Here is an 18,691-nt window from a genome sequence, read left to right on the forward strand (position 1 = left end):
ATGTGTGCTGAAATTATGAAGAACTCAACAATTGCTCAATAATGACCATTTTTCTAGTGTTGTACTCTTTATAAGGGAGCATTGCCTAGGATGTGATATTTTTCCTCTTGGCTATTTCAAATCTTATCAAACAAACTACCTCTGCTCAGATGAGGAGCAGTCACTCCAGCAGGGAGGCAGGACAGTGCAGGAATCCACTCAGCCTCAGTGGGCAGGGATGGTGACAATCACAGCCCCTGCACTGGCTGGTGGCCATCAGACAAAGGCAGGGTGGTGAGTCAGGGCACCAGGACTGTGTGGGATGTCTGGTGAGCATGTGGGCACCAGCAGGGCTGGGCCTGGGCCCACAGGTGATGTGTCCCAGGTGAGCTCCAGGACAGGGTGGATGCTTGTGTGGGACAACAAGGCTGGGCCCCAGGGGAGGCTGCTCAGCACAGTTACAGTGCTCTGGCACGCTGTACATCTCAGTGGTTTTCATGTAGCTTCTTTTATCATAGTCAAGTTTAGCAAATCTTGAACAACTGGAATGTGCTGGTATTTCCAGGATAGACTAGAGGAACATATGCTGCTGTAGTGGCTGGATCTTGGTGTGCTTTGGACTCTGCCTCCTGGGTCAGTTTGTAATCTACACAGGTGTTCATGTCACCCCAGCAACTTCTGTCCCTCTCCTGTACCTGTGCTCTCATCAGCTACCTAACTGAAAACCAGTAAGAAGCTAACAGTATTTGGAAGATGAACTAACTTTTTAAAATTATAAATTTATATCGGCAGTTAATTTGAGTGAATAATAATTGCTTTATTGAATAAACAAACTCCTTTTAAAACTGTTGTCTGTATGAAAATGTAATTTGCAAAAGTACTATTGCAGCAAAAAATAGTCCAGATCTTCTCTTTTTCAAGCAGAAACCTTTAGAGTCAAAATTAGTTGCCTTGTTCAAGTGCATTTCAATTGCAGTTCATAAGAGATTGTTAGTATATTTCAAGAAGAATTCATTAGAGGGTTTTTTGGGTATAGAACAGTTACAGGGGCAGTGCTAATCTAAAGATACTTCTATGCTTTCCAAAGGACAAACTAATGATTTTTCAATGTCCCTAAAATGAATGCTGTTTTCATCTTTCACATTTACTGAAATGTGTTTTATTCTGAAATATGTGCCTCTTCAAGGGAAACCCACACAACTTGGATTTGATGTGTTTGAGATGCAAAATTTCTTTTGCTGTGTAATCAGTCTCTCTGCTTGTAGTTTTAAGTAATAGCAGCAGATTTCAACACAATAATTGAAATTTGTACAGGATTTTATTTACTTTGGTAATGAAAGGTTTGTTTTTTTTTTTTAACTTATCCTATCATAATCCTCCTGAATGTATTTTTGGTAGGTTGATTTTGCAAACCGTTTTGTTGGAGGTGGTGTGACCGGGGCAGGACTAGTACAAGAAGAAATTCGGTTTTTAATCAATCCAGAACTGATTGTATCAAGGCTCATCACTGAAGTCTTGGATCACAATGAATGTCTTATCATCACAGGTTAGTCTTTGCAGAAAATGTTTCATATCAAATTCTGGTTTTATATATACAAAATATATTTCAAGTTGAAGTTTAGTATGTTTAAATGCTGTAAGGATTTTAAAAATAAAGGGGGAAAATGTTGATACTCATTTGACAAAGAGCCTCTTACTTCATCCCAGCTAAAACCTAAAGGGATGCTGTTCCATAGATGCTTTGTGAAAGGAGAAACGAAACATAAGTGACAGCAAGCAGAAGAACTTACTTTGTCCTCTGTAAATGTGTTTGAGGACTTGGTGTCTTTAGCTAAAAAATGCTGATGGGCCATATAGATAACAGCCATAATTTCCAACTAGTAGCTGATAATTGCTTCTCTCATTTTAAAGGATGTGGGTGTTTTATTCCTCTCCTGAATTTCTTATATTTGATGTGATTAGTGGGATTGAACAGTCTTAAGAAGAACTACCTTCTGATTACCTTAAAAGGGGAGGAAGATGAAGAGTAGAAAATCTGCATCCATTAGGAAAGGGTAGAAAGCTAGGAACTGTTTCTGAAGGATTTTGATCTTGTAAGTTTCATGTATGTGTTTATATTACTTGTAGGTTAGGTATGGGTTCCTAATTATATCAAAAATAACCTGCTTCTGCAGTATGTTGCTGAGGGGTTGTGGAGATGTCCTGTCTGTCCAGAGCTTAGCTGAAAGGGTTTTTTCTTTTGCTTCTCACTCTGTCATAGAGCTTGGATTGTTTTATTATCCACTGGATTAAAACAGCATCAAAAACCAAATGTCACTGTTAAGAACTGGAGCAGCCCAGCTCATGCTGCATATCTCAGTTCTATACATGCATAAGCATTTTTAATGACTGAAGAAATAAAATTATGCTATCATACTACTTTATTTACACTAAAGAGCAATTATAAAGATATATAAAGTGGGTATTTACACTAAAGCAACTATATTATAATATTTACCCAGAGAGATCCTCTAGGTAAATATTATAATACACTATGTTTATATTTTTCAGTCTACTGTAGCAAAAATAAAAAATACTGGGTTTAGTGACCTGAGCTGTCTCAAATGTCAAGAGTTTTGTAGGTACTAGAACACATTTCTTGGAAAAATCCATCAATAGCACTTCTTCCTCTCACATGCAAACACAGTAGAAATTTGAGCTTAAATCTTGCAGGTCTTAGGCTGTCCTTAGCTACTGATTGTACTGGGCAGAGTATCTTTTGTTTTCAGTCTTAGCTTGGCAATCTATTTAAGACAGTGTTTTATTTTGTTTTTCTACTCTGCCAGAATTAATGCCTTTTCTGTGAAAAGATTTTGATAAATTGGCTTTTGTGATTACATTTTTAAAAGATGAGTCTTGGCCATCAGAGACTTCTGTTCTGTATTTTGGATGTGATACTACATTAACATATTTTAAGCACTGTCCTCTGGGAGAGACTTTTTTGGGAAGGGTAAAAACAGAGCACAGCTATCAGTCTGGGTAATAACTGATTAGGGGGAAACACTAAATTAGTGTTTTGAAAGACCTTCCATTCCCCTCCAAACAAAAATGGTGATTTGGCATGGACAAGTAAAGGTGAGAATGTTTTTTCGCTGCAACATTTTATCTTTTTTTAATATTTTATCTTCCAGTGTTTTGCAATTAGTATTTGGGTTATGGAGTTCTCTAATGGCAATATCCATTCCATCATTTTTATTTAATCCCTGGAGCTTTTCCACCTTGGTTCATAGCCAAGTCTCTTCTGTGTCATGATCCTCTTGATAAATTACATTCTTTGTGATGCATCTTGACTCCGCAGCCTAATGGGTAGCTTCTAAGCTGTGTAGCTTAAATTTGCAGAGGAGCCCAAGAAATTGGGAGATAAATTAAATTTGTTGTGATTTTATGGTATCTGGTTAAGATCACTGCTGTAATGACTATGAAACTGGTCATGCAAACAGTCAAGTTCTTCAGCACAGACATCTACCTACAGACATGTCAGCAGCAACACCAGAGATTCCTACAGCTGCATTTCTGGTAGAGCTGTTAATAAGTGTGAGTGGTTTTCATTCAGATTCTTTCTTTTTTTCCCCTCCTGTTTGAGCTCACACATCCTCAGGCAGTGTTAAGAGCAGATGAAACTGTGTTCCTTGTTTGCTTTAAATCTACAGATCTGTCAATGACCAGTTGGGACTACATCTAGCAGGGCAGTTTTGGAGAATTCTGACCACATTAGCCAGGCAGCAAATGAGATGAGATGAGATAATTGGTTTGGCTCAAAATTTACTGAGAGAGGAAAATTGGTTTCAGCTGGATTTAGCAGGCTGATTGTACTAGTGTTGGGAGAGCCAAAGATACAAGATAAGAATTGGAAGAACTGAGTGAAAGGGAAAGAAGGACCTTCCTCTCACTTATGGCACTAAATATGCCTTTATGTTGGTGACTACAAAACTAAACTCTTGCAATTTTCACATCTACCTTTTATTTAGTGCTAGTGATCCTGCCTCTTCAGGGGTATAATTTCTAGCTCATTAGAAATACTAGAGGAGCACTATGGTGAGATTTTTCTCAATCCCTTATAATTATTATAAGGGATTGTAATGCTGTACAGATCATATGCAAATGTAAAGCTAGACTATGGAGTCTGAGAAAGGTATATTTATTTTTAGTAATAATTGCAAATCTGTCTAAATTGGTGAGGTCCCATAAACACTGACACTTGGCTGGCAATTTCACTTTTTGTCTGATGCTGTAACTTTTATAAGTCTCACAAAGGATAGATTTTTGAATGGTACTTATTTATACATTGTTTTGTCTTTAGGCTTTTCTAGGTTTTGTAGCTTGTTTTTAAAATTCTGGTGAAACTTCATTTGTGGTTTGCCTTTTTTTACCTCTTTATTTTTTTTAATGGGAAGAAAAAAGATTCACCAAAAACATTAACATATCTAGTTTATCCCATACTGCTTCTGTTCTCCCAGCGACAGAAGTTTGTATCCCAGTAGGTCACAGGATACAGTATTGCCAGTTGAATAATCATTTTTGTCTGACAAATTTCCAGAGCTTCACTTATGAAAATTCATTGATTTTCATTAACTTCAGGTTTCTTGGACATGACTTTAGAGTCTGTGTGATTTCCTTGAGTTTTTGCAGCATTGATTTTATTTTAATAGATATGTGTGTATTTGCTTGTTTGTTTGCTTCCTGGTGCTTTTGTCATCAGGCACTACACTTCCATAAAAATTAATGAATACAATGAACCTTGAAAAAGCCAGCCTAATACTTTATCATTTAATCTATCCTGGTACAATATCTCGATGACCTAGAGTTTTCTTTCCCCATCTTAGACACCAAAGGAAATACTTCCTCTAAAAATTGAAATGCTCTAAAAATGTCCTCTAAAGAGAGCTCTCAAAAAAGTCATATACTTCCCTTATCTGTCTTTTCTTACTCAGTGCTTACAGACTTTCACCAAGCCTATCAAGAGAACTGAATTTTATTCATGTCAGGAAGAGTCTTAGTGAAGACTGATAGCCTGCAATTCAATTAGAAGACTGATTTCAGAATATGGAAGCTGCTTGTGGTTGTCCTTTGTCTGACGGCATGCATGTGTGTGAATACATAGGCATATTTTGTTATCCACATTTTTCAGATGATTTTTTTATCAGGAAGTGAACTCAGTGAGGAATCTCTTACCATCCCACTCATTTTGCATAGCAGCTTTTCAAAATAGCCTTAAGTGAGATTTGTGTGCCTTCAGAATGATTAATCTTCTAGACTAAATAAATAATAAATGGGTAACAGGGCAGATGAATTAAATGAGCATTGATAAGTCTTGTCAGTTAAAATTAATATGGGTAAATGGGGAAAATATCTTGACGTATATGCATCATTGTCAACAGTTTTTAACAGCTTGTTTCCTATGCTTGAGACTACTGGAGGTAAACATTCAAATTTCCTTGTCAATGAGGTTTAAAGTTAATAGTTTTATATTTTTGACTGTTTAACTTCCATTGCATTTTTATTAAGAGATTGGAAAGCTCAGATTAAATTTAAAAACATTTGTATTCTCAGGGTATTGCTGATCTGTGCAATCAGATGTTTCGTGCTGTCAAGTTGCAATTCTTTAAAACCTGCTTCTCTCTGTTCTATTTATAGGCATAGCTGGTATCAGAAATTAAGGGATTCCTTAACAGTTTTCTTCTTACTCTTACTGTTTATAATTGTGCCAAATTATACCTGCATGAACCTCCAAACAAGTCAGCTCAGCTGGTCAGGGCATGATGCTGATAACACCAAGGTTGTGAGTTCACTGAAGAGTTGGACTCATGATCCTTGGTGGTCCCTTGCAACCCATTCTGTGATTCTGTGATTGCTTCTGAAACTCAGCTATTGTGAGCTCAGAATGGAGAAAAGGTGTGATTTTGCTGTGGCATTACTTCAGGAGTATTTCTTGGAAGCATTTGTGCAATCCCCAGGTTTTGAAGCAGGTCTTGAAGCTCTATAAAATTAGGGGGAAGGCAGCCTTTTAGAAAGATTATGATCCTTGTTCTCAGTTAAAATTCAATCTTTCTTTGTCTTTTCTTTGTCTTGATAAACCTTTGAAAAGGATTTGGTATAGCAGAACACAGTAGCTAAAATTACTGGTGGCCTTAAGGAGCTGCTTTCTGACAGCCTTTAATGCTTGCCAAGATACCCTTTTGGACCCTCTCAAGATCAGCCAAGTATGTTCCAGACTGTGGTTTTTTGGGTCTTTGTGCTTGTACAGAGGTAGTTTGTTGGTGCTGAGCACTTCTCTCTGTATACTGGGCAGCATATGTAGATGTGCACTCAGTGTTCTGTGGTGGGTGCTGCTCATCACCTGTGGGAAGGGAGCTTTACAAGGAAATCTTGAATTTGTGGTGCAAATACAAATTCTGTTTCCCATTGCTCTGAGAGCTGTGTGTTCACTTGGAGAAGCAGTGATTCGTATCAAAGATTTGCCAAGTGAAAAAAATGTACATATTTTATATGTAATCTGGAAAATAATTTGTTTCAGGTACTGAGCAGTACAGTGAGTACACAGGCTATGCAGAGACTTACCGCTGGGCAAGGAGCCATGAAGATAAGACCCCTAGGTAAAGTTCCACATAAGTATTTTAAGTGAAAGAAGAAATAATGTTAGAAATTTGAAAACTTTTAAGTGTTTCTTAGCATTTGCCTTAATAGGGTATTTGCTTGATGTTGCTCTCTTCAGCAGAGCCAACAAGCTAATTAAGTTATGTCATATTGGTAATGCCATACCAATGGTAATAAGTGGTAACTGCACTTATGTCAGTTCTTAGACCAACATGTTTTAGAGTTTAGAGATATATGTATTTAATGCACATTTTTGTTAAGAGACTGACTGAACTATGGTTTGCAATGTCACAAGAAGTTTGATACCTCAGATGCCACAGTGCAGTTGATGTGTGGCAAAATAAGAATCAATACCGTGAATCTGAGTAGAAAGCTCTGAGCTCTTTAATTTATTTCTCCAGCAATGTCATTAGAGTATATACAGAAAATTACTCATTTGGTATAGAAACATACAGAGTGTACTCTCATTTAGATGTTGGAGGAAGACAGAGAAACACTGACCTTGCAATGTTCTTACATACTTGATAAATAATGTTGTCTAATTAGATTTGTTTCACGTTCATGCTCAAAGTCTAGCCAGGGTATTTCTAAATTTATGAGGAGGTCTGTCTCATTTCTGATGCTGCTTTCATTCCCAGCTCACAAAGAAAAAGTATTCCATTGTCTGTTGAGTTCACTTCTTCAGCTGCTTCTAACAGAGAAGCTCTGAAAGGAATTGCTCATTTTGAATCGAAGTTATATGGCTGATATTAAACAACTAATGTTGTCTACTTTTCTCCTCCTCCAATTTTAGGGATGAGTGGCAACGACGCTACACTGAAATTGTTGCTATAGATGCATTTCACTTCAGACGTTTCCTTGATCAATTTGGTCCAGAGAAAATTAGGAGAGAGCTCAACAAGGCCAGTAACTTCTTACAACAGCCTGCAGTCTAATATTTATAGAGCCTTTTCAAACACTTTTATGTTATTGTCTTCATCTAAGGAAGTTCTTGCTTATTTGTATTTCATATGACAGGGATTTGCTGTCCAATGTTAAAGCAAAAGATTGTCAAATGTATTTCTTGTCTGTTGATGTGCTATTCAAACATGTATTTTATATAACTTTCAAAAATATAAATGAAACTTGGACATACATTTTGTTAATTCTTCCCTGTCCTGCTTCCAAATGATGGGCTGAGAGTTGAGGTTGTTCATTGTGGAGAGGAGAAGGCTTCAGGGAAGGGCTTTTAATGTGGGTAGATAGTGACAGTGCAAGGGCCAGTGATTTTAAACTGACAGAGGACAGGTTTAAATTAGGTATTAGGAAGAAATTCCTTACTGTGAAGGTGGTGAGGTACTGGAACAAGTTGCCAAGGGAAGCTCTGGATGCCCCATCCCTGGTAGAGTTCAGTCACAAGTTGGATGGGGCCCTGAACAAGCTGAACTAGTGAATGGCATCCCAGCCCATGGCAGGCAGGCTGGAATAAGGTAATCTTTAAGGTTCCTTCCAACTCAAGCTATTCTGTAATTCTAAATGATGAGTCTAAATTCTGTGCTGTTGAATCCTACTCAGCTGTGCAGTCAAGGTGGAAAAGGAGATGCCTCATGTTTTAACATGGGGCAGTTCATAAATAAGGTGCCACTTGCTTTTCTTCCACCTTTCTTCTTTGTTCTTGAAGTATTGACATATTGCCTGGGAGTTTACCTTTTCCTGTATTGATGTTTTCTTGAGATCAGATCTAGCTGTTCGTAAATCCCCTTTGTTTTTACAACAGCTGTAAGGGCTGTTGTGACTATGTATGTGTGTATACATGCTAGTCAGAGCTTACAGTCTTCAAGAAGATTGATAATACAGGCCAGTGTTAATCCTTTAAACAAAGCTTATGGTCTGACATTCAAAACTAACATGCTTCCTACTAATAATTATTGCACATTATTAATAATTTTCATCATTTATTCAAAGTTTTCAGTCCTTGACCCTGCCCTGAGTCAGCTGTGTGTGTAAAAACTGCACTTTGCAGTGACTGTGGTCCTTGATAATCTCACACATCAAAGTTCCCAGGCTGAAGAGCTCTTTGACAGGGGAAGCTGGAATTGTGGTGGACATAATTTTTTCTCTCCTCTGCTATCCCTAATTTGGCATCTTCTCCTTAAGTAAGATACTTGAGATGTTTGCCAGTCTTTGGTGTCTGCCACGGATTCCCAAATGCCATATTTGGGAACGTAGGGTTACTTTCCCAAGCTGTAGCAGGTGCTTTATCATCTGCATAGCCAAGGTTTTCCTGTCACTTGTTTTTCTTCTTGTTTTGCTGGTGCTCTTTTGTTGAAGCTAAAGCAGTCTTTCCCAGCTTTTAAGGTTGTACTTTACAGGGACTAGTAATTGCCATCAGTGAACTGTTTATGGTTATAGGACCTTAGCTTTTCAAGGCCTTTGCTGTTATCCCATGCACAAATTTTATCTGCTGACATGCTGTGTCTGGAATCAGTCTCCAGTTCACAAAGCAGATTTTCCTAAGTTAATAAGGTTAATGGGCCAGAATTAGGGCCTTGCATGGCCAGTATAAGGCATAGGTAGTGAGAGGTGTGTGGCCTGTTCCAGCAGTGGCAGTGGAGTACAAAAATGCTAATTCAGTTGCACTCTGCTAGTGTGCCAATTTGTGGGATCAAAACGTGCTGATGAGTCTCCTTAGTGTGTTTCTGCATTTACAGATACAGTGAGCTTGGGTGTTGAAAATGAGAGCTCAATGCTACTATTGTTAAAGCCTCCTGCTTTCTGCAGTACAGGACGGTATAGAATATTATAGGATGTATTTTAAATAAATTCAAACATAGGAACACACCACCCTAATACTCAGCTGGAAAGGCAGTGCACCCTCTTGAAATGATGTACAGTGCTGAAGGACTAATTTAAATTAGTTGTGAAACCATAGCATCTTGACTAAAGTAACATTCATCAGCTTGTTTCTTCATGGTTGGTAATGAAATTAGCCCTAAAAAAGACATTTAAGTACATTTGTAAATCTCACTGATATCTTAGTACAAAATTCTAATTACCTAAATCAGTGAACTTGTGATCTGCCTACAATTTTCAATGTATTGATTTGGTTTGAATTGTTCAAATAAATTATGGTAAATCACTGCAACATTTAGAAGGTGTGTTGGTTTGGCTGATGTTTTTTTATGAGGACTGATTGGTATTTAAGGAAAATTTTAAGTCTTGAGTTAATTTTCTGCTCAGGCTATCCTGAAAAACCTTCCTGTAGCTGTGATGAAATGCCTGGGACTCGGGACTTATATCTTAATTTTTAACTTGGGTCCAAATAAGGCAAAAGTCTTCCTCCCTTAATTTTTTTTAATTGATGTTTAATTTAAAGGAAAACTAATGGTGTATTGAAGTAGTTTGAATTTGGTATTGCTAGAAGACAATGCTGATTTTTGTTATCATTTTATTGTTTGAAAGTATTGTACCAGGCTGCCTCTTAAATCCATCTCTGACTCTTGTGTGCATGCAGGCCTACTGTGGCTTCTCTCGACCCAATGTTCCACCTCAACATCTCTCTGCAATAGCCACAGGAAACTGGGGATGTGGTGCCTTTGGAGGGGACTCACGATTAAAAGGTAAATCATAGCAATTAATTAATGTTCAGATTAATCAGATCAGTTACATTTTGATCCTGGGCCATATGTTTCTGTTCAAGTACATTTTTTGCTTTTGTTCTAATTAATACATCTTTGCCAAGAAATGGCATTCTACAGAATTGGTACATTAATGCTGATCTTTAGGCCTTGAGTAATGTAACCTTAAACAATAAAAGAACATTCCACTCTATTCTTTGTGCTGTAGACTTTTATGCTATTTTCAGTTTTAAGTTTGGGGCAAGCACATGATGGTGAAATGCTGGGTTAGCAAGGACTTGTAGCACTGAAACCTTCCAAATCACAAATGTGCAGATTTAGTTCACACAAGAGCATGTTCATTGCAGTTGTCAGTCATATAAATCTGTTGACCTTCCTGGAGCAGTCTTTTTAGATTCTGCCTGAAATTCATGTCTCTGCAAAGCTGTTTAAAGTACCTGGTAATTTGCAAGGCTTCGCAAATTTGCTGGCAATGGTTAATGTTTTGTTTTACTCCTTAATATATTGCTGTATGCCAGAGAGGTTTCCAGTCACTCAGTCATGCTGCTTTCTTTCCTGACTTGCCTGCTATATCACTCACTTTCTCATGTTCTTTTATATTTAATTAGAGTATTTGTAATGCAGCAGATATCACATGCCTACATTCATTTAAGACCTTTTCCATCAATTCAAGAACTGATGGATCCTGACATATAAATTCATATCCTGGTTCATATAATTCTAAATAGAAATTTACATGTCTTTGTTGTTTCCAAGCATTTGAAGAGTATTTCAAATTTGCTTTTCAGAACAACTTTAGGTAGCTACAGTGAGACAGTCATCAGGCTACTAGCTTCGTTTCTTTCTTAATGTACTTAATTTATAAAGCATCTAATTTTTTCTCAATTCTCATTGAGTTCCTGGCCGTTGTTTTCTGATTTCCATTAGATAAAATTGGCTGCCAAATGCATATCTTACCAATATCAGGACTGATATTTACTGTAGGATCTGAGCATACTTGATTTATATTAGGAAGGTTTAACAAATACTTCAATTTGCATACGATCTTGGATCTGAACTGGAATATCCCATGTATGTTTTCTTAAAGTAGAAGAAAGAATGTCAGTACAGCCATTGCTTCAGGTGCAAGTCCAGAAGTGGGATCACATCAGCTGGGTGCAAGGGCCAAGAGAGCTCAGATCCCTTCAGACTCCAGTACCATAGGCTCTGTTGCTCTTCCTGTGATGCTTCTTTCTGTACCAGTAGCATGGAAATTTTCCATGGTGTTGTATATCATTGATGTCCAGAAGGTTGTGAAGTTTGATTCTTGACAGAAATTTTGATCCCTATTTCTTAAGATCTATAGCAATTCAAAATAAGCACTAGGATATTTTTAACATCTTGTAAAGTGAAACTGCAGTTTGGAATGAATAATAAGATTCATTAGGTTTTGTTCCCCTATGCAAGCTAGTTAATTAGACTCTTTAAAAGCTAAACTACTGAAGCTTTACTAAATCCACAGCTGGTTCAGTGGTTTAATTAAAATATCATTCCCAGATTGAGATTAATTTCACATGTGAATCTTGTAATTTATAATTTTGGCTATGGGTTTACAAGAGGAGCTTTTTTTTTTTTATTAAGGAATGCAGTGTTTTAATAAGTCTCTATTTAAAAATGTGAAAGATTCTTGAGCTGAGCTCTGAACAGCTTTCTATTTAGCTTCCACTAGCTGGTGGTAGTGCACTATGTACACTGTTTTATTTGAAATTAATCTTTGCAAAGATAATATTAATCACATTTTAATTAACTCTACTTACTGGGTAGAAAAAGGAAGAATTAATACCAGAGCTGCACCAACAGGCTCTGAAGTAAGACAGGCTGCCGCAGATGGAATAGTTGCTGGGGTCTGTTGTTAGGACTGTTGTAGTTCCCTGAAATGAACCTGTGATTGATTGCACACCTCTGTGGCACTGCACCCTCACAGTGCTGGCTGGTGAAAAAGCTGCACTCTTCTAAGTTTGGTGCTGCCTAAAAGGGTTTTGGTTTTCTTCTCCCCGTCATTGTTTCTTCTCCCTCTTCGTTGTTCCTGCCTCTGTGGTCTGGTGCCCTCCCTTGCCGCAGCTCTGACTCTTAGCAAACCTTTCATTCTGCCAATTCAGCTGCTGTTCTAGCAGAAAACAATTTGCTTTTATTCTTCATCTATAACTTTTTTGCCAGTTTGGTGAATGAAATTGGCACAGTGATGTCTGATGAGCACCAGAGAGCTGCAGAAAGGTGAGAAGTGGACCAGAGCTACTTCTCCTGTTGCAGTAGGTCGTTAGCTTGGTTCAGGAGCACTCCTGATCCAGATGATTTCTAAAGGTGAATTTTCAAAAAACTGTTTCCGAGTTAGGAAATATTTTTCTTTCTTTTGCATATAGAGGAACAAATGTCTATATTGTAATGTTAGCTGTTGGCAGAACTTGGGATGCAGCTTAGGCCAATGAGTTTGGCAGAAAGCTGGAAGTTAAGTGACATGAATTGCATTGCTGACATCACCCCTCACAGGTCAGAATAAGCCATGGTATTCCTTGTTGCATACTTCTGTTGTAGGTATGATGGACATCTTCAATCATGCAGGAAGAGGCTGTAGAACCATAGTTCTTTTCTTGGAGCTAAAAGTTGGGTCAGCTTTCACTTTGCATAGCTTACCTAGTGGAAGGATTGGCTCTATTCCTTCTTACAGGTGGCACAAAATGGAAATTGCTGAGTGCTCATGAATGCTTTTTACCCCACTGTCTGTGGCTGTCTGGGCAGCTCATACCAGGATGGAAGGGGCTGCTCTGTTGCCTTATGCCCCCACAGGCATTTATTCCTAATTAGTGATTGCATGCTGCTTGGGGGCACACATGGACCAGAATAAACCCCTCTCAGTTTTAGCAAAGTGTTTATCTTGAAGTAAAGGTGGGTGTCACTAACAGCTCTTGCAGAATGCTTCACACTCATGACCTGCAGTGCCCAGCATTCTTTATTTAATATAAAACATTGAAGTAATATTTACATACCCATTATTTGTAGTGCTTTGCAGCATTACAATGGAAATGGATGCTATGGTTGTTTGCTGTAAACTTAAGCTATGTTTTTCCCTTTAGCACATTGTTTTATCCTGTGTTCATGTGTAATTTTTTTGTTGTTTCAGCCTTAATTCAGATATTAGCAGCTGCTGAGGCTGGACGTGATATTGTGTATTTTACCTTTGGAGATGTGGAGCTGATGCGGGACATTTACAGCATGCATACTTTTCTCTGTGAGAAGGGCCAAACCATTGGTGAGCAAAAAGAAATCTTTGTGTGCACAAAAGAGACATAACCATCTCTATAAGAAGAAATTTTCTAATATGAATTCTTGCCACTAAGTCCTGAACACAGGCAAATGAGTCTCAGTTTATTTGTACCTGTTTCCAGAATGGGAAACTCTTCTGATTCGGGATCTACTGCACAGTGCTTATCAGTTAGAAGACTTCTAGGTGCTTTTCTGATTCACTTAGGAGTTCTGCTGAAGAATTTGAAACATAGACATACATGTGGTAGGTAGAAGATTTGCAAAAGCTTTTGATATAACTCAGTAAAAGCTTTGAAAAGGCCAAAGCTGCTTAGGCATTCTTGATATAGGTTTGTCTTCTAGTGGTTCTGTCTTGATCCTGCAAGATGTGGTCTGACATGTTATTCAGTTGCAATACAAGAAAAGCAGTGTATCCGTTGTCCTATTGTAATTGTTATGTGTCTTAGTTTCTGGGCCAGAAGCACAAAGCTAGGTAATTGGAAATATATTTGTAAGTAATGTGTATGCAAGCTTAATGTTAGGATAGCTTGTGCAGGAAGTTGAGAGAGGCCATCCTATGTTCTGAACAATGTGCAGACATTCCTATTACACAGTCGTCTGCCTCCTCTGTCACTGCTCATTTAGAGATGTTCCTAGACACTGTCTCAGTGTGCATGTGCATTTCTAGCCTTCCTTTGCAATCATATATTGCTCACATGGCATGTTCTTACATGGTGTTTAATGATTTCTTTTTGGTTTTTGAAGGGGACATTTATAGGCTGTTGCTGAGATACTACAATGAACAATGCAGAAACTGTTCTACTTCAGGACCAGATGTCAAGCTGTACTCTTTCATATACAACACCCTAGAGTCCTATGCACATTCTACTGATGATGAGGAGGAGGATGAAGAAAAAGGGTTGTGTTTTGAAGATTAAAATAAATGTATTTGATCAGAATAATGTTTATCTCCTCCCACTGGTATATTGTGTGAATTGCTGGACATAATGAATGAGCTGGCTTAACTTATATTGACTGCATTGGTAGTTATGTATAACACCCAAACAAAAACCCCACAAATACCTTTGAGAGATGAGATTTGTTTGGTAGTTTGATACATGAAAACCTTGTTCATGTGTGTACAGAAAAAATTCTTTGGTAAGTCTGGTTTGCGTTATACCTTGTTAAGTAGAATATTTTAGTACACATGTACATTTCACTCAAGATTGCTAAAAAACTTCTGATTTCCCTGTACTTCTTTGCCTTTATTTTTCAGAGCTCTTATATAGATTTTTCATGGAGGCTTAGAGCTGGAGTACAGACAGCCAAGTAACTTCTCAGATGATGTTAGAGAGAAGCATTTTAATGAATGTTCGTACTGAAAATTGTCATAATCCTTAAGAGTGCCAAGGTAGCATTGGTGTTCTTACCAAAGTTTTCATTTGTTTGACTTAAAATGTCCTGGGTCTAATTAATTTTTTAAATAAATGGTTAGAATTTGAAATGTTCTGGGGAAGCCAAGAATACATTTCACAACTGCAAATTAGACATAAGAGTTAGCATAAAGAAGTAGAGAAAGAACAACGAGAGTGGGAAAATGAGAAATGTGACCAAAGCTGGAAGCAGAGGGAAAGATTTTCATATTAAACTCTTCAATAGCATTTTGTTGGTGCTATCTGTTACCACATTGAACAAGGTCTAAGACACGTTAGTCTACTGCAAGTTTCTCAAGGTTCACTGCTGCTGGCAATATTTGAGTTAAGGTCTGCTAGTTGTGTTCATATTGTCATATCAGTTCTCCCTTCTTTCAGTATGCATATATGTGAGTATCAGATCCCCATGGGATATGTGAGTGAGGAAACAAATCACATATCAGTGGGAGGAAAGTCTGCAGGCTACAGATAAGAACATGAGGTCTTGTTAGGGATTTCTGCCTGTGTCATTTTAGACATGGGAATAACAGTGAAGTGTTGGCAAAACATTTTAAAGCCGTGCTTTTACTATCTGTGAATACCAAATTAGTGTTGCTGTAGTACATTAATAGTTTACACAAAACTGCAGATACATCTGTGATAAAACTTTTTCAGGTCTGTGTACAGGGCAAATCCAGTGAGACTTTTGTCTATTCATATTTAAGCCCAGTTTAAGTTTCAGCCCAGATTCCTAAGTTTAACCTCTTCTGTGTTGGATTTTTGTTGTCTGTCATAGTGGCTATTATGAGTTAGCAATACAAGTAAAATCTGCAGCAGGAAGTGTAGTGACCTAAGTTTCTTAATCAATGAATCCTTTTGAGTTATGTCAGATAAAACTCTCCAAGCCTCAAACACACCATGGTAATTAAATGCTGGAAGCTGTTGGCAGTCTGACGTAGAATAAATCACTCACTGCTTGATCTGCTCTGGGGGAAGCAACAGGAAAGAGTCTGGGTCATTTATAAACACCTTCAGGGGGCTGTACCTTGGCATTAATTCTAAGTGGGCAGCTTGCAGGTGTGTTACTTGGGAAGTGATGGACATAGAGGTTTCTTCCTATTCTTCCCACCAGGTGTAGTTTTCTCCACCCCTATCCATTATGAGGAAAATATTTTTGCTAGAATTTCAGGGGTTTTTTTCTGTGTTTGCAGCCTGCATCCTCAGATTTAGCAGAAATCTTCTCCCCTGCTCCTGGTGTTTCAGTGTTGGCTCAGATTCTGGCAATAGGAATAAGTGTTTTATTAGCTCTTTTTTGGGCATTTAGGTTCAAGTATGATGGTGCTTCTAGATTCATTGCCAATGATAGATGCACCCTGGGAATTATGACAAGTGATGGAAAAGTGGTGCTATCAGCCAAACCTTTTTCACCTTATTACTCAGGATCTCATATAGAAGAGATGAACAGAATTTGTTCCTAAACAACTGGAAAAAATACAACAATAAGCTTTAGATGGCTAGAAATCCCCTCCCCTTTATTATATATAAATACTTCTTCTTTAGTGCAATGTAGTCATTGTGAGAAGTGATTGGTCAGGCATGAAAAATGTATGGATGGAATATGATGGAATGAAATTTGACTTCAGGTCTAGAAACAGAAAATTTAAACTTTGGAGAGGTTCTCTGATGATCATATTATAGGTATGCAGTTAAAAGAGTTCTTGCAGTGTCAAGTGCTTCCAGGATGATCCTAGTGTTCTTATGCAATCTGTAGTTTCAGTGATACTGAGCATTTTCTAATATGGGAAAGAATGCCTTTTGCTTGAGATCATCCATTAGGATATGTTTACTGTACCTTTTTCTCTAGTGAATTATGCTTGTATGGACAGGAACAAAGGAAAATAACTCCTTTTTCATTTCATGTATTTTCTGAAAAAGAATGATATATCCTGGATTCTGTGGTGTGGTCCTGATCTTGTAAAGGGCAACATTATAAGAATGCTTTGAATATGATTTTGATCACAGGCAGGCTGAAGATTCTTTTGTTGTTGTTGCTTTCTGTTTTGGGTTTTTTTTTTTTTTTTTTTAAGCAAAATAGCCCAGAAATAATTAGCAGTGGTGTTACATTCCCATGATGTTCTAATTCAGTGAAGAGCTGAACTGCCCAGATTGCTGCATGTCAGCCCAATATGTGCTCTACATCTTTTTCTCCCCCCACCCATCACACCCCATTTCCAAACTCCCTGAAATGTTTCCTTTAACTGGTGATGCCTTTGGTGCTCTGGGGGAAGTAGTGTGGAATGGAGATGCCAGTGATCTCCTTGTGCAGCCTAGAAAGCTTCAGGTTTGCTCTTCCAGAAATGGTGATGGAGTATTCTAGGTTTGGGATTTTTTATTATTTTAGGGATGTTTGCTTTATTATTTCCAATAAAAATAAACTTCCTACCAAAACTTTTGTTTTATACTTTTTAGCAGCTAAATTGAGTGCTTAATATGAAACAATAACAGCCAGTCAGGTTGATTTCAATGTTGCCTCATAGTCAAGTTTGGTGTCTGAGCACTTCTGTTCTACAGCTCTACACCTAAATTGCTCAGTTTTGATGTTTCCTTATCCAATGAGGAGTATCCAATACTGTATATATTAATTTATAAACTGTTGAAGTGTTCCTGACATTCTTCTAAACTTACAGTTTATGCACCATTATATTGTATTGATTTTTCTGGATCTGTATGCTAATGTTTACATAATTTTGTAGGAATACAATTAAAAAATTCTGATTGAAGCCATGTTGTGTAATTTGTCACTTAATATACTTTGCAGGACAGAAGAATTCCAGCACATTTGAATGCACAGGGCATGATACTGCAGATAGTTCTAGCAGTAAACTGACACATAACACAGAGCTGAGAAATTTATTCTTCCTGTACAGTATTGTGGTAGTTGCTTCTGTCTGCATAGCAATGTAAAACACAGCTAACTACTGTAAATTGGAAGGTTGTCAGTATAAGTGTGAGGTTTCATCTGTGTGTATGGCTATATGCAGATATTCTGATGTTCCCAAGCTTTTGGTAAGCAAGTAGATGTTGGATTATTCATTCATGAAGGAAATGTCACTAAATGAAGACAAATAACCCCCTAAAAAATATAAATAATTAACGTGTTGTATAAGGGTTTTTATGGTTTGTAATAGTGAGGCTGAGATCCTCCTAAATAAAACCATTTCAAACATTTCCCAAAATGTTAAGGAATTAATTTTTTTTAGCATTACAGGAAATTAAGATAAAAACATAATTTGATTGCTCCTAAGGTTTTATATGTAGCTGTGCTTATGAAGTTTGCGGTGTTGATACTAAAGGATTTGATCCATCGACCAGCAGCAGTGGAAGCCAAGATGGTGACTGACAGACATGTCTCAGGGAGCAGGAATGAGCAGGTGGGTTGTGGCTGAGCAGGGATCTTCCTGCACTGTGCCCTGCACTGCTCATGGAAATGCCAAAGGGATCCCATTCTCACGAGCAATGTTTGGCTGGGTGCTGGATGAGCTAGGGCTGGCGGGCTTTGTTTGCATGACACCCGGGGAGGGAGAGGAGGGTTGATGCCCTTCGTGTTGTACCTTGGAAATCCCAGGTGCAGGGGAAGCAGAAGCTGCTCCCATTGTGCTGCTGCCATGCAGAAGCAGCTGCCAGTCTGTCCCAAGCTGTCACTGGTCATGCTGTAAGCAGCAAATACCCTCGTGAATACACTTTAAAAGCAACCATAGCCCGTGGAGATAA

The 18,691-nt window shown here is 37.9% G+C and overlaps 1 protein-coding gene across 3 annotated transcripts in view; it reads left to right on the top strand.

Annotated features, from left to right (window-relative positions):
- Positions 1-17,700, top strand: part of PARG (poly(ADP-ribose) glycohydrolase) — a 59,479-nt gene extending 41,779 nt beyond the window's left edge. For all 3 annotated transcript variants that reach the window (XM_030275838.4, XM_030275839.4, XM_041717012.2), the window contains 6 exons: positions 1,378-1,525; positions 6,533-6,611; positions 7,406-7,514; positions 10,106-10,211; positions 13,387-13,515; positions 14,274-17,700. In XM_030275838.4, the coding sequence (XP_030131698.4) occupies positions 1,378-1,525; positions 6,533-6,611; positions 7,406-7,514; positions 10,106-10,211; positions 13,387-13,515; positions 14,274-14,446 (744 nt within the window). In that variant the 3' untranslated portion in view covers positions 14,447-17,700. The remainder of the gene's footprint in view (positions 1-1,377; positions 1,526-6,532; positions 6,612-7,405; positions 7,515-10,105; positions 10,212-13,386; positions 13,516-14,273) is intronic.
- Positions 17,701-18,691: the final 991 nt, after the last annotated feature.

Source organism: Taeniopygia guttata, chromosome 6 (assembly GCF_048771995.1).
Source record: "Taeniopygia guttata chromosome 6, bTaeGut7.mat, whole genome shotgun sequence".
Lineage (NCBI taxonomy): Eukaryota > Metazoa > Chordata > Aves > Passeriformes > Estrildidae > Taeniopygia > Taeniopygia guttata.